General features: G+C 38.5%; 1 protein-coding gene across 2 annotated transcripts in view; it reads left to right on the top strand.

The window, feature by feature from the left end:
• The window catches only part of dtnbp1b (dystrobrevin binding protein 1b), a 31,871-nt gene extending 19,116 nt beyond the window's left edge, over positions 1 to 12,755 (top strand). Inside the window, exons 2-4 of one of the 2 annotated variants that reach the window (XM_024294762.2) lie at positions 4,039 to 4,206; positions 9,304 to 9,447; positions 9,527 to 12,755. In XM_024294762.2, coding sequence (XP_024150530.1) covers positions 4,039 to 4,206; positions 9,304 to 9,447; positions 9,527 to 9,843 — 629 coding nt within the window. In that variant the 3' untranslated portion in view covers positions 9,844 to 12,755. The remainder of the gene's footprint in view (positions 1 to 4,038; positions 4,207 to 9,303; positions 9,448 to 9,526) is intronic. The other variant, XM_024294769.2, reaches the window with a different exon arrangement.
• The last annotated feature ends 1,270 nt before the right edge of the window (positions 12,756 to 14,025 follow it).

The following is a 14,025-nucleotide window of genomic DNA, read 5'->3' as shown; positions in this document are numbered from 1 at the left end:
GGCAGATAAGCCTCTCGGTGCTGACTGGAATTTGATGATTTACCATTTGAAAAGGGATCTGTCTTTTTTTTATTACCTGTCTTTGCTCCAGCAGCCACTTCTGTGGAGCCTGTTAGTTTACTAAATAAATGTGTGATCCTGAGGAGCTCTGAACACTCTGTCAAATGAGTTCACTGCTCCGAGAATCTTCCTGTGAAAACCAATCTCTCGAGGAAGTGTGAGCCTGATTGGGCTTTGACCACAAAAAAGAAGTGTAACAACCAATCTGTGGGATCAAAACTCATATTGATTTGCATATTTCTTTTCTGCGAGTCGAGATGAAAAGGTCTTCATTTAGTCGATTTTGCGTCTTTAGAGTTGAGGCCTAAAAGCTTGACTGCTTCACTTTCCACAGACTTTTTCAACTGCAGCCTAGTGATGTTTCACATTGTGCTCACAGATCTCACGTTTGAAAAAAAAGATGGCAAATGTGGCACATTTATGAATGTAAAATGCTAAATTCATTTGGAGGTAAATGCTCTGCGCCTGTTTGTCTGCAAAGTGGGTACATAAAAAGAAGGTGCACAATCGCCCACGCAGCCACACACATACACCCCCTTTCCTGTGGGTTCTGCTTCCTGCATTTGTAGAATGCAAACCAGATGGCTCTGTATCTTTGAAGACATATTAATAATCTCATGCTCCAGTGATCAGGAAACAAAAATAGCCATCTGAAGAAGAAGAAGAAGACTGTGACGCTGTGGGCCCGACAATGGCTGGAGCCGACACAGCACTTTATACGCCTCACACAGTTTCCGGTAATACAAGCCATTTTTCTTCTGAGTTTAAACTCAAATTGGACTTAAGAGTACTACTACTTACGATGACTCCTCTGGGTATGTGTATCATTCTGCAGCACTCGTGAGTCATTGCACACTCATGTGATTATGCTCAGAGGGAAATCCTGCTAAACTGGAGGCACAAAATGCAAACTTGCAGAAAAATCATGCAACAAAGCAAGTAAAGTCGGGTTTTCTTCATTGTTTTTTTTTTTTACTTGTCTGCAAAAAATTGTAATCTCTTGGTTAAATAAGTGAGTACTGTAAATAAGCTCTGTATGGCATTAAAGTGAACATTTTTGGGACTGAACATGGGATTTGGAGTGAAGTAAAACTATCCAAAACAAAGGCTGAGCCAACTTTTGGGTCTGCTCCGTTAACCCTATTACCATTCATATCATAACTACTATTTCATTTTTAAGACCCCTATCTCATTAGCATGATCCAAGCTTTCCTTAAGAACCCATTGGATATAACCTGGTCCATGTGTTCTGCCCTGTAGTTCATCGTCGTTCCCCAAGAAGCAGTAGAGCAGCTTGTCCTGTTCATTTCAAAATGGCTGCCTCCATGGAATCTTAACAACCCCATTTGGCGGTGAAAAAGTTATGCTAATTTTTGAAAACTTTATGATGAGAATAACTCATATATTGTTATTCATTTTTTAAAATGACTACTTGATGTATTAAAAAACTGAAAAATCAGTTGATCATCAATTCTTTAAAGTACAGTTACACCACGTTAAAAATGTGTGGATCAAATTTGACACAGTGGCTAAATAAGGTGTTTTTTCCTGAACACTGACTAAGAGCTTATAAAATTACCTATCATTGATAATATATACCTGTATATCTTATTTTAAAATATATTGTAAAATTGCTTTTGTTGATTTTATTGAAGAGTTTAAAAAAATTAACCAAAAAAGTATATAAACTTGAATATTCTCATATGTTAAGCACATTAAATCTGTGCATAACAGCAAAACAGAAAGGTTGACCATGACTTTATCTTTTTAAATTATTAAGAAGATTGTGTGAATGGACAAATTAATGGAATATTGTTGCACAAATACAAATTTAAAATAAATTAAATAATGTATTGACACTGTATACCAGATCTACGGTGGCCCTGAAGTGCAAATCACACCAATAAATCATTCAAAGCGAAAAAAAAAAAAAATCACAATTAAAAAAAATACAAAGGCTGAAGCATAAAAAAAACATTTTGGAAAACAGAAGTAATTTACTGAAGTCAAAATGAAATGTTAAAAGAAAAAAGCAACAAGAATCTGCAAAAGGTCGACACTGTGAGACATGGCTGACTGGATGATGATGTTTGATTTTTGATGTTTGATTTTTTTCAGATGCATCTTCAGTGTTTACATCCTACTGGTAATAAATGTTTTATGATTAGTACGGAACATATCCGGCATCTCTTTATAAATGACTTTCTGTCTAAATGATGGACAAACTTCTTCATCCAATCAGCGATCTCCCATAGTACCAACCATTTCTATTGTCTTATTGTGTTTTATTTTTTGAATTTTGAATTCTGGAACTGTTTTATAATAGTCATTGTGATCTTTTTATATGTTATGAGTGATTTGTTGGTGTGATTTGCTCCTCAAGGCCACCGCACAGATCTCCAGTAGACCCATTAAGGAAAAAACAACTCAGTTCCCTCCCTGTCCAGAAACACAGATTAGGCCGTGCTGCACAGTGATGGATTAAATATTAGGTTATAGATAAAGAGCAGGCTACAGCTATTCTGTTGTTGCCGTCCATCTACAAAGGCTAATTATAACTTCCCCCGTTGGCCTCCTTCTCCATTACTCCCTGCTGCTCCTAGCCCTGCACATGGCTGACAGTCTTAACAAAGCTTCCCTCAGGCCCCCCTTCTAATAGAGCAGTCTTTAGAAGACATCAACACACACACTCGCACAATCTTTCACGCCAGCCAGAAGCTAAAGGCTGGACAGAGTCCAGGAGAGATGAGGGGCACACAATCAGATCAATGAGATGAATTGGACACTAGGTGAGGTATGACAGAGGGAACGAGTGCTATTCTTTTCCGAGTCTCTGAGGGCTGTTCAGCTTGTGTGAGCTCCTCTTGGATCTCATTATTCCTTTGTGTGTAGGTGTGTGTTTCCATCTGTTACCACAACGTGGTCTGTTTTAGGGAGTCTCCCTCTGTGGGAGGGTCCTGTCCTCCATCCGGCACTTGGAGAATATGTAAAAATATTCAGTCAGACAGAAATGAAGAGGGTGTTGAAGGATTTCATCTGGCGACTTTTTAACTCGTCGTTAGCCTCACATTACCGCCACAGATCCGGCTCATAGAGGACAATTTATACATATTAGCGGCCTCCTGCCTTGGCTCTCTGTGGGTGCTCTTATGTAACGCTCGCCTCTCAGAGGAGGATGAGAAAACTAAAGAGACAGCGAATCTGAAACTCCAGGCATCAGCAGTGCCCCCACACACACACACACACACACGCTCAGTGCTGCTGTCATCGCGTCAGAGGGCATTACTCTGATTTGTAATCCTTTCATAAAGACTTAGTAGCCCCAACCCCTACACTCACCAAAGCTTATGCTAAGGGGGAACCAACAGGCAGTGCAGCATTTTCACACGTTATCATTTTTGACTAATGGGCTCATATTGCACTTATAGAGGCCAAATGATGCCATTTTAGGGCTATTAAATCCAAATCTGATGTGCCTTTCTTGAACTGGTTTTGCTTTCCCCTCTAACAAGTGATTTTGATGTCTGCCCCGCCCACATTAGGACCCATTTCTTTCTGATTGGATATAAATATATCAAAATATGTGTTTGTGCTGTTTTGTGGTGCCTTTCTATTTGCACATCAACGAAGTGTGTGTGTGAAATACTGTTGTTATATATGTTTTTATGCTTGACCACTCAAGATGTAGGTTTGGTGAAGACCACTATTTAGGGTATTAAAGACCATGGGAGGTCTCTCCTGTCCTGACAAACATTGGCCTGAAACCACACATGACCCACCTTTTTGGATTCCATTCTACAGGGTTTTGTCTTTGCATGGCAGAGATCCAGAGTAACTTTTTATTAAAAGGACTAAATTTTAGTTGAGTTTTTGGTCACTTTCTTCCTCATCAATGAACTTGCCAGATGTTAGCAGGGGCTACTCAAACCCTCTATGGCTTCAAAAAGAAATGACGTGGAATCTTGTCTTGTCTTCCAGTGGAGCCAGATGTGGAGCACACTCTCAGAGCCCCTGGGGCCGAGCAAGGAGGGATCTCCCCCCCTCAGGTGAAGCTGAAAGACAGGCAGAAGTTCTTTGAGGAGGCCTTTCAGCAAGACATGGAGCAGTACCTGTCTACTGGTTACCTGCAGATTGCCGAGAGGAGAGGTGAGGAGGAGGAGGAGAGCTTCTTCCAGGAATCATTGTCAGGAGCTTTGAGGATTCCAGCAGCTTGAACTAATTTTAGCATCCCTTGTGTCCCAAAGAAAGAGATTGAGTAACGAGTGTGTGGTGTGCCTTACTTCTTCAAGGGTGAATGCAAAGCCATCTACAATTGAACTGAATTCATTTTGGAGTCCCTACAGTGTCATCTGAAAGTTCTGTGCCGTACATCAAAAGATGGAGTTTCCTGCAGTTGTGTTCTGTACTTCAAACAGCCGGTTTATAATCTGCTTTAACCACTTAAAAAAAAAAAAACCTTTTCCATTGGGGATGTAATGAACCCCTGCAGCGGTTTAACCTATATTTCACTGCCAAGAGTCCGTCCAAATTTACAAAGTGTGAACAAACATATAGGAACTGCGTAGGATCTGCACTGAAAGATGTTGCAAATGGTTCTGAGTGAGCTCCCCTTTTCCTTAATCCCCCAAAAGGGTTTTATCAGAGGGGAGTGTGGAACCGAGGAGGAGGGAAAGGAAGCTGGAGCAACGAAGTTCACAGCGGGAGAAGGTTTGAGTCCTCACCGTCAGTCAGAACAGCTTCTTAATGAGGACTCACCTGTTTTAGTAAATAAACCTTCATTTTTACACTAGATTTACATAAGTTACATTTAAATAGATTTCCCCGACTGTTAATTATTATGCAGAAAATGTGTGTTTGTTTCTGTAAATATTTACTATAGCTACAAGTAATCACAAAGCAAGCATTTCACATGTTTTATTAAAGTTTCATAACTACATTTAGTAATGCATAAAATAATTAATGCTTAATTATGCATTAACTAACAGTAATAAAGATGGATTTATTATTAAGTGTTACTAAACATTCTTTAATGTTTAACTCTGATGGGCCAAACAAAACGAAGGTCCGGTTTTTCACTAAAGAACGTCAAACTCCCAGAATTCAGTGCGTGACTCACTGCTTTTCTGCAGTTTCTTGAGACTATATACTATATAGGTCGTTTGACATTTTTTCAAAATCTAGTTTTCATGAAATTTCCTAGAAAGGAAATCATCAAGGCTCACTATATTATCAAATATAGACCACAATGCATAGCATTTTAACGATTTCTAGTGTGAAACAAAATGTGTTTAATTAATTTTTTTTTATATAAATTATAAACGTTTTCATCATCAGAACACAGAGGACTCATAGTTTGTACTTTGGTAAATTGTTGACATCATTATTGGCGTTTAAAGAAAACAGTGGTGATCATGGTGTCTGAATTGCTTTTATAATCCAGGTTAGCTTTTTTTTGGAAATAGGGAGAAAATTGTGTGAGCTGACGCTAAAAACATTTTTTTTCTTAAAGCTGAAGGATTCTGGGATTCTTTTCTGGCATTTGCTTGTACGTGCAGAGAACACAGAAAGTAGTGGATTATTCTTCAGCTTAGCACTTTAAATTTACTCACTTTGAGCCACAAGGGTGCACAAGGTTTAAAGAAGAGTTGTGTGAGTCTCAGGAACCACTGAGTCGTGGAAAATCTGCACACATGGCCTCACTAGCACATGAACGCATTTACTCCATCTCACTGTTGGCGGTCCATCCCAGCAGGGGAAGACTGTAGACACAGTCAGGACGAGGCTAGCAGAGGCAGTCACACGGAAAGGGGGCTCTCTGTGCAACATTTCCCTAAACCAGGATTTGTATAGCCCGAGCGAGCCAGCACATTTGTCCATGTATGTTTCCGTGCTGCAAACTCAGGAGCAGCACTGGCAGAGAAAAGGCCTGGATGTCTCATGACATTTCCTCAAGTGAGATTCTCTCGTTCATGCATGATCGTTGTGTGTTTGTGCGACCGCGTGAAGCCCGGTGACCTCGGGCAAAGCAAGGACATAATGTTCCCCTTCTTTCTCTCTCTCTTGACTCTTTATTCCTCTCTCCCTCCATGTGCTGCCCTCTTCTGCTCTCCTTCCTTTGAGGTACGAAAGCAAACGGTCCTCGCTGTCATCGCCGTGCAACAACCGACCACGTTGCTGCTTCCCCATGCAACTCTGCTACCCTCCCATCCCCTCAGTGCACCGACTCACTGTCTGTGTCGCATGCAGCACTTCATGGTGGTGGGGGCGGGGGGGTCTGCACACGTGCAAGGCGGTGAATCCAGGAGTGTGAGAGCACACCAGGTTCAAGAGGAAACTAAAGTTTATCCAGTTTTCTTCACGTTGGTGATAAGACAGCAGAAATATCAAATCTACAACAGGATTCTGTCTCTTTACCAGGGGCGGAGCTACAGGGGAAAGGGGGGGACCGCTGCCCCCCCAGCAAAAAAATAGTTGCCCACCCATTTTTGAATCAAAATTAGGATCAATATTCACAAATATTAAGAAATAACACTGCAAATATTTTAAACGCACTATTTTTAAATAAAATAAAAATGATAACAATAATAATACTGTTAGAAAATCCTATTTTTGATACTTTCATTTCTAATGATCTTCCACTCTACTGTTCTCATTTGCCACCATTCCAAATTCTTTTACCCCCTCCTGCCCCCCCATATAAAATGTTCTAGCTCCACCCCTGCTCTTTACCAATATAAAATATATGTTTATAAGATGTAAAAAGGACGACAATTTAGAAAAAAAGATGATTTTTTTCCTAATTTTTCTCCACTAANNNNTAGATTTTTTTTTTTTAACTTTTACTGTATTAACATTCATCTTTCCAGTATTTGTGTCAAAGCAAAGGCAGTGATCTCTGTTAATTCCTGTGATCCTCAGTATCTGTAGCCAATAAACATCAGAGGATAGAGTGGGGAAAAGATCTGATGCTGCAAGATGTTATAGAAAATGAAAAATCAAGCAAGATTTGAGGAAAAAACACATTATTTATAGATGATAAAAACAAACATTTCTACAGCTTCAATCCACTTGCAATGTTTTTGATTTTTGATATTAAAGATCTACCCGAAATCTTTAGTCATTCCTTAAACCCCCTTGATGCTTTTTCATGCAAATATAAATCAAACCACTTTGGCTCAGAAATTACTTTAGTCAAGCATCTACTTCAAAGCAATTTCAGGAATTTTGTTTCTTAATTGCTAGGAATAAATTCAGCCATCAAGGGGTTAAAGATGAGGCACTATTGATGATTCAGACCTGATTGATTTTTGCTCATATTGATTGATTGATTGATTGATTAATTAATTTCTTAAACTACTTTTGTTTTTTTGGAACTGTTTCTATTTTCTTTTTTTATCCAATTTTTGTGTTAGTTTTGACAACAGGAAGTCATCATTTTGTTACTGAAAGTTTTGCTTTTAAATGACTGGACTTGTGAAAACAGCTTTGTTTCAGAAATCAAACAGGTTTTACAATGAAAATTGATCAAATACCTGTTGTGTTTGTCCAGGATGGAAGAACACATTTTTTTTTTTTAATGAATGACTTAAAACTAGTTACGTATTGTTGTTTTGCGTTTGAATATCTACATATATTTTATGTTAAGAAAAGTGTGACCCTAAACTTCACCTTTGGTCTTTGCTTTTAGGTTTACACTGTTGAGGTTCAAACACTAAATTCTTGTCATAAATCATAACAAAACAGTTTAATCTTAAAAAAATAATTTTAATTTTACAGCAGGTCAAGTTGGAGAAAAAACACTTTTAGGTTTGATTCACGATGAACTAAATTTATTCTTAAAATGAATCAAAGTTTGGCAGAAATTGTGCTTTTTTAAACAGTATCAAGTAGTTTTAGTGCACAAACAGGAACACAAAATGTTTATATTTATTCTTCTAATCCTTGAATACCAAGAGTTGTTTTCATAAGATCATCTTAGTAGATTCTGTATGACGTCATATCAGAGTCAGGTTGAAGTGAAACAAATAAACAGATTGTAAATTTTAAAAGTGTTTTTAACTTAAAAGTGCACATTGTAAACTTGAAAAAAAATATTCAAACTTCAAAAAGAAAAGTTGAAAATTTAAGATATAAATTTGTAAATCTGAAAAAAGATTTTTAAACAAAAGAATATTGAAGAAAAAACATTGTATATTTGAAACTTGAAGAAAAAAAAGAAAGAGAAGACAGACACTGTTTTGAGTGGAAATGATCTCATCATGACCTCTTGACCCAATGAGTTGAAAGCTCCACCCACATGTAAATTTAGGCTTAAGACCAAAAGCCAAAAGTCTACATTAAAACTTTGAATTGGGTATTGAAAACCAAAAGGGAGACATAATGAAATGAGGAAATTGAAAATACAAAAGGTCAGCTTATATAGAATTTATTTTTGGTAAAATTGCTATTTTTTTTTTTTATTCAGGTTTAAGTTTTTTATTGTATTCGAGTTTCAAATTTACATTTTTTATGCAATTATTTCTTTCTAGCTTAAAATATTATTCATTTACAAATTAATTTTCAAAAATCCCACTTTATTATAAATGTAAAACATATTTATTTAAAATTTACGAATTGATTTTTGAAAAAATCTCAAAAAATATTTATTTCAAGTCTACAATTTTCTTTTGAAAAATCGCATTTTATTTCAAATATAAAATACACTTTTTTCAAATTTATAATTTTTTTAAAATCTCACTTCACAATTTATTTTTTTTCATTTTAAAGAAATTTATTTCACATTTACAAATTTATTTTTGAAAAATCACATTTTATTTCAATTTGGAAAGACAATTTTTCTTGTTTAAAATATATTTAATTCAAATTTATGATATATTTTAATTTTTTATGTATCTCTCTTTCTATTTTAAAATCAAAATTTATTTAAATTTTACTTTTTATTTCAATTGATTGATAATTATTTCAAGTTTAAAATGTCTACTTTTTAGTTTAAGAATCTTTTTTTTGTTTTTGTTTTTCCTTCACTTGAAGTTGACCCTGATTTGACCCCAGATCCCGCTTTCCCATCTCAGCTCCATCCAGCTTGAATGTGGCTTCCTGCTTCTCTAACGTCTTCCTGCTCATTCAGAGATGATAACAAACTAACATGGAGGAGTGTGTGTTCCTGGACTCAAACCCTTGCTGCTGCTGCTGCTGCTCTCCGCGGGTCAGACGGCTGGTCTGACCGTGTTTCCGTGTGTCCAGAGCCAATAGGTAGCATGTCGTCCATGGAGGTGAACGTGGACATGCTGGAGCAGATGGATCTGATGGACATGTCGGACCACGAAGCTCTGGATGTCTTCCTGCACTCTGGGGGAGAAGATAACAGCGCTGCCTCACCTGTGACAGGTAGGAAGACACATTCAGGAGGGGGGGTCATCTTTCTATGGCGCTTTAGTGTGAAGTTTTCCTCCTGCTGTCACTAAAGGTCCAGACGGTGAGTCCTTCACGGCAGAGATCAGCCTCCAGGTTCCCACCCAGGCTGAGCTCCGACACAAGCTGTCGTCCCTGTCCTCCACCTGCACCGACTCAGCCAGCCAGGACACCGAGGCCGGGGAGGAGGACGAGGAGGACGAGGAGGAGGAGGCCGAGCAAGGCGGCGCTGGAGGAGGAAGGAGGAAAAAAGCCCCCGTGATCGTGACCCTGGACGAGGAGGAGGTTCACCCGGACACGGCGCTGGTGGAGCGGGCGGATCAGCAGGAGCAGAGCAGCACAGACTGTGAGCAGAGCAGGCAGACGGTCTGAGGACGGCTGGACACCCCCGCCTGCCCGGACCAGCAAATGTTTACTCTGATTGGAAAGAAACCCTTCAACAATTACATCGAGGTTGCTCTCACTGCCACATGACTTTGCCTTAAGAGACCGCAGAGGGAAGTTCTCAATTCTAATTCCAGAAAATCAGCTAAGAATTACCCGGCAAATTATGAAAAAATGACATTTTATAGAAGGTGTTTGGAGCATCTGGAGGCCGCCGAAGCCTCACGCACATCAACAGTCTGTGTGGAGTCCAAAAACATGCATGAAATATAAGTAAATCTAATAAAAGTCAAAGTTTAGATGTTTTTGAGAGAAAAAAAAAAAAACAATGGAGCGTTTGGGTGTTTACAGCTTTATTTTTGCAGTGGGGGGTGGGGTGGGGGTTGCAGCTCAGGATGTAAAGCAATCGGGAGAGGTTTGTAGTTGAATTGCTTAATCGGCAGCCATAGTGTGAGTGTGCACACACCCCTGCGTGCTCAGCCGTGTGAAAGCCAAGAAACAAGCACTTTGTTAAGCTGAATGAAGACATGCTTCCCGCAGGAAGGATGGACGCATGCAGAGGAGGAGCGACCCGAGAGAGCAGGGAAACTAGAAACGGGAGGTTTTCTGTCATATGCAGTCTCTGCAGAAATCGTGTTCTTGCCATGTTAGACAATAAACAGATCTCTGGAAACTCTGGAAAGATTTTTTTTTTCTTTTAAACATTGAAAATTGCCAGAACAATCAGATTCTGATAGGAAGAAATACAGAGCAGAAACCAGAAGATCTGCAGAGAGAATGAGGATCTTGATTCACCCCTTAGCAAAAAGTAATCAATTTAAAAGTATACTAACTAAAAGTGGCTAAAGGGAACATACATTCCATACTTGAATTAATGAAATATTACTTTAAAATGCTTTATTCTTTACATAGCCACATATGCTGACAACACAAACATTATTAGTGTAAATGACATTTATCACCCTATGGAGGTCTGGGTGTGGAATCAAACTCAAATTAAAGTGGAAAAATGCACTACAGGCTGATCTAACATTGATGTAAGGTCTTTAAAACAAGTCAAAATGAGTCAGTAGTGGGCGTGGCCTCCACATGCCGTTACGGGGTGGATGGTCTCCTGGGGATCTCTGACCTCATCTGGACAAAAGCATCTACCAACTCCCTCTGTGGTGTAACCTGCTGTTGGTGGATGGACTAAGACATGATGTTCCAGTGCTCACTTGGATTCAGGTCTGGGAATGGACGGTCTATTGCATCAATACCTTCATCTAACAGAAACTGCTGACACACTCCAGACGCATGAGGTGCATTGTCTGGTATTAGGAGAGTCAATCGCACCAGCATACGGTCTCAGAGGGGTCTGAGTATCTCATCTGGGTACCTAATGGCGGTCAGGCTACCTCTAGTGAGCACATGGAGAGGAATAAATGCCACTTCAACCATTACTGAGCCACTACCAAACCGGTCATATTGGACGATGTTTCACCAGAACATTCTCTCGTCAGTGTGAACCTGCTTTCCTCTGTGAAGAGCTCAAGACGCCGTTGGCAAATAATCCAATCTTGGTGTTCTCTCCAAATGCCTAACATCTTGTATGGTGTTGGGCTGTAAGCATGACTCCCACCTGTGGAGGTTGGGCCCTCATACCACCTCATAGAGTCTGTTTCTAACCGTTGGAGCAGATTCGTCACCTGCTGGAGGTCATTTTTCAGGTTTCTTCTTGCACAAAGGAGGAGGTAATGGTCCTGATGCAGAGCTGTTGTCCTAATACAGCCTCCTCCACATCTCCTGATGTCCTGGTAGCACCTCCGTGCGCCGGACGCTGATAGACACAACAAACCTTCTCAACACAGCTTGTATTCATTTGTATTTATTGCCATCCTGGATGAGTTGCACTACCTTGCGGGCTGTAGACGGTACCGTTGGAGTGACAACTCTAAAAAGTCACCAAAATATCATCCAGAAAACAGGCATTTCATTTATTTTTTTGAGCAGTGTATGTATAAACTTAAAATGTTCCAATTTAGTCTAAATTAGTCTTCAGTTAGTAAACTTCCCACACCACACGTTCATGGTCTATAGTATATATGCTATACTTTTACCCAACTATAATAAAATGAACTTCAAGTGCACTACTTTTTGCTAAGGGCTGTATCTGATGTCTACTCTTAATCCTCGATCAATTTGAACATTGCAGTGATTTTTCAAAACTTTGGACAAACTTTCCTTTTTTTTTTTTTAATGAAAGGGCCCAGATCTGTGAAGTAAAGGCTAGAACTGTATCCAGAGCTTCTTCTCTTCAGATCTGACGTTGGTGCAATATGTGACTGAAGTGCTCCTTCCTCTCTTTCTTTCCTCTTCTCTGGATTCTCTTTGTGGCTTGTTGGAAATAAATGGTTTTATCGCAGCTTTGTTTTAATCGTCATCGTTTCAGCAGAGAAAGCAGATCAGAGGTTTCTCTGCTCGAGTCTGAGCTCAGAAGTGATTGCAAAGATGTTCTGTGACAGAATCCGGAACACTAACTTTTTGTTCTCATTTCTATCAAAAAATACAACTCAAGGGAACTTCTATCACGGTCGTTTGTCTGCGTTTTTAATTGTGTGCCTGTCTAACTTCTATGGAGCCCCTAAAGCGACATTGAAGTAAAATAAATAAAAAATAATTTCTTTTTTCCGATTAACTGATATTGATCAGATACTAACCAGGGCCAAAAATTATTTAAATTTTTTGTTTTTGAAAACTTAGATGTCCCTTTAGCGGCTCCGTAGAATTTTTAGGAAACATTTTTAACTTTTATTTACTTTTTTTTAAATGTGTAGAATGTAGAATGTTGCCTCTTCAGAGGATAATCATAAAAAAAAAAAATTAAATACAACTTTAACGGCAATAAACATTCAATCTCATTTTCACATTTATTTATTCAGAATATTATTATTTGATCATTTCTCTGAATGTGTTATTATATGAAAATAAGTCAAATCTGACCAAATGTAATTTAGCTACATTTGTTTTTTGGCAAAAATTCGAAGTCATTTATTATTTAATAGTTGATGAAATATAAAGAGATTTGACTGTAAGTGGAAACTATGTTTAAGATCAAAGTGAGAGAAAATGTCTCAATATGATGATGTTCTTTAAGATTTGAATTTTCATCCGTTTTATGTTTAAAGAGTGAAACTGCACTCAAAGAAACACACAGGCGGAGTGAAAGAGATGACAGTGAATTGTCGGTAGGTTTTTATTAAACCTTAAGTACAAACTGCAAAAGTAAAAAACTGTCAATATAACCAACATGAAACTCTTTCTGGATGGAGGGGGAGGCCAAGAAACGGCTCGAATAAATTAAGTCACCAGAGACCCCACTGCGGACAAGTAGTTTATACTGTAGAAAATGGAAGAAAAAAACAGAGAGAACTGAGTAATAAACAACAAATAAAATCCCATCAGAGTGAAATTAATCGTAAGGCCATAAAAACTTGACAACCACTTTTTTAATGTTGAAAAGACCCGACTTTTCATTAAATAGTCCTAAAACAGTTCAGTCTTCTGCGAGGGACAACAACCAACAAACTGGATTATAGGATTTTTCCTTGACAGTCACCACTGGCAAGCTCAGTGCAACATGAGTAGCTACTACATTTTTGTTGAATTTTCAGTAATGAAAATGTAAAAACCCATTTTTTTGTTTTTTGTTTTTTTTTAGTCAACATATCTTTTTCCCTTTTCTTTAAAAAAGTAAAGCTAAACAAACAAAACTAAGTTTGGGGGAGAGGGCGACGGGAAGAGGAGAAGGAGGGTCAAACATCGGCTACTCCATATCTTCTTTCTTAGTGACATAAGCAGCACTTAAAACTTTTTATACACATCTACCAGAGCAACCCTGTCAGCGTCAGACTCACACGGATGAAGAAAGGGAAATGTAAGGCTTTTTCTTCATCGAGCACCTCTGGATCGTCTCGTCTCTACGTCTTCCTCTTTCTTTCTTTCTTTCTTTCTGTCCGTCTTTCTTTCTCATGTAACCCCAGGAAAAAAGGCTCAAGTATTTAGAGAAATTTACAGGATATATGTACAAAAAGAGGATGTTTGTTTGTTTGTGTTGGGGTTTCTCTAAAGATAATACATCTGGAAAAATAAGGAAAAAAAGCAAAAAGGAAGCAAAAAAAAGTTCACATT

Source organism: Oryzias melastigma, linkage group LG11 (genome assembly GCF_002922805.2).
Source record: "Oryzias melastigma strain HK-1 linkage group LG11, ASM292280v2, whole genome shotgun sequence".
NCBI classification, from domain to species: domain Eukaryota; kingdom Metazoa; phylum Chordata; class Actinopteri; order Beloniformes; family Adrianichthyidae; genus Oryzias; species Oryzias melastigma.
This window is presented reverse-complemented; position numbering and strand designations above follow the sequence as displayed.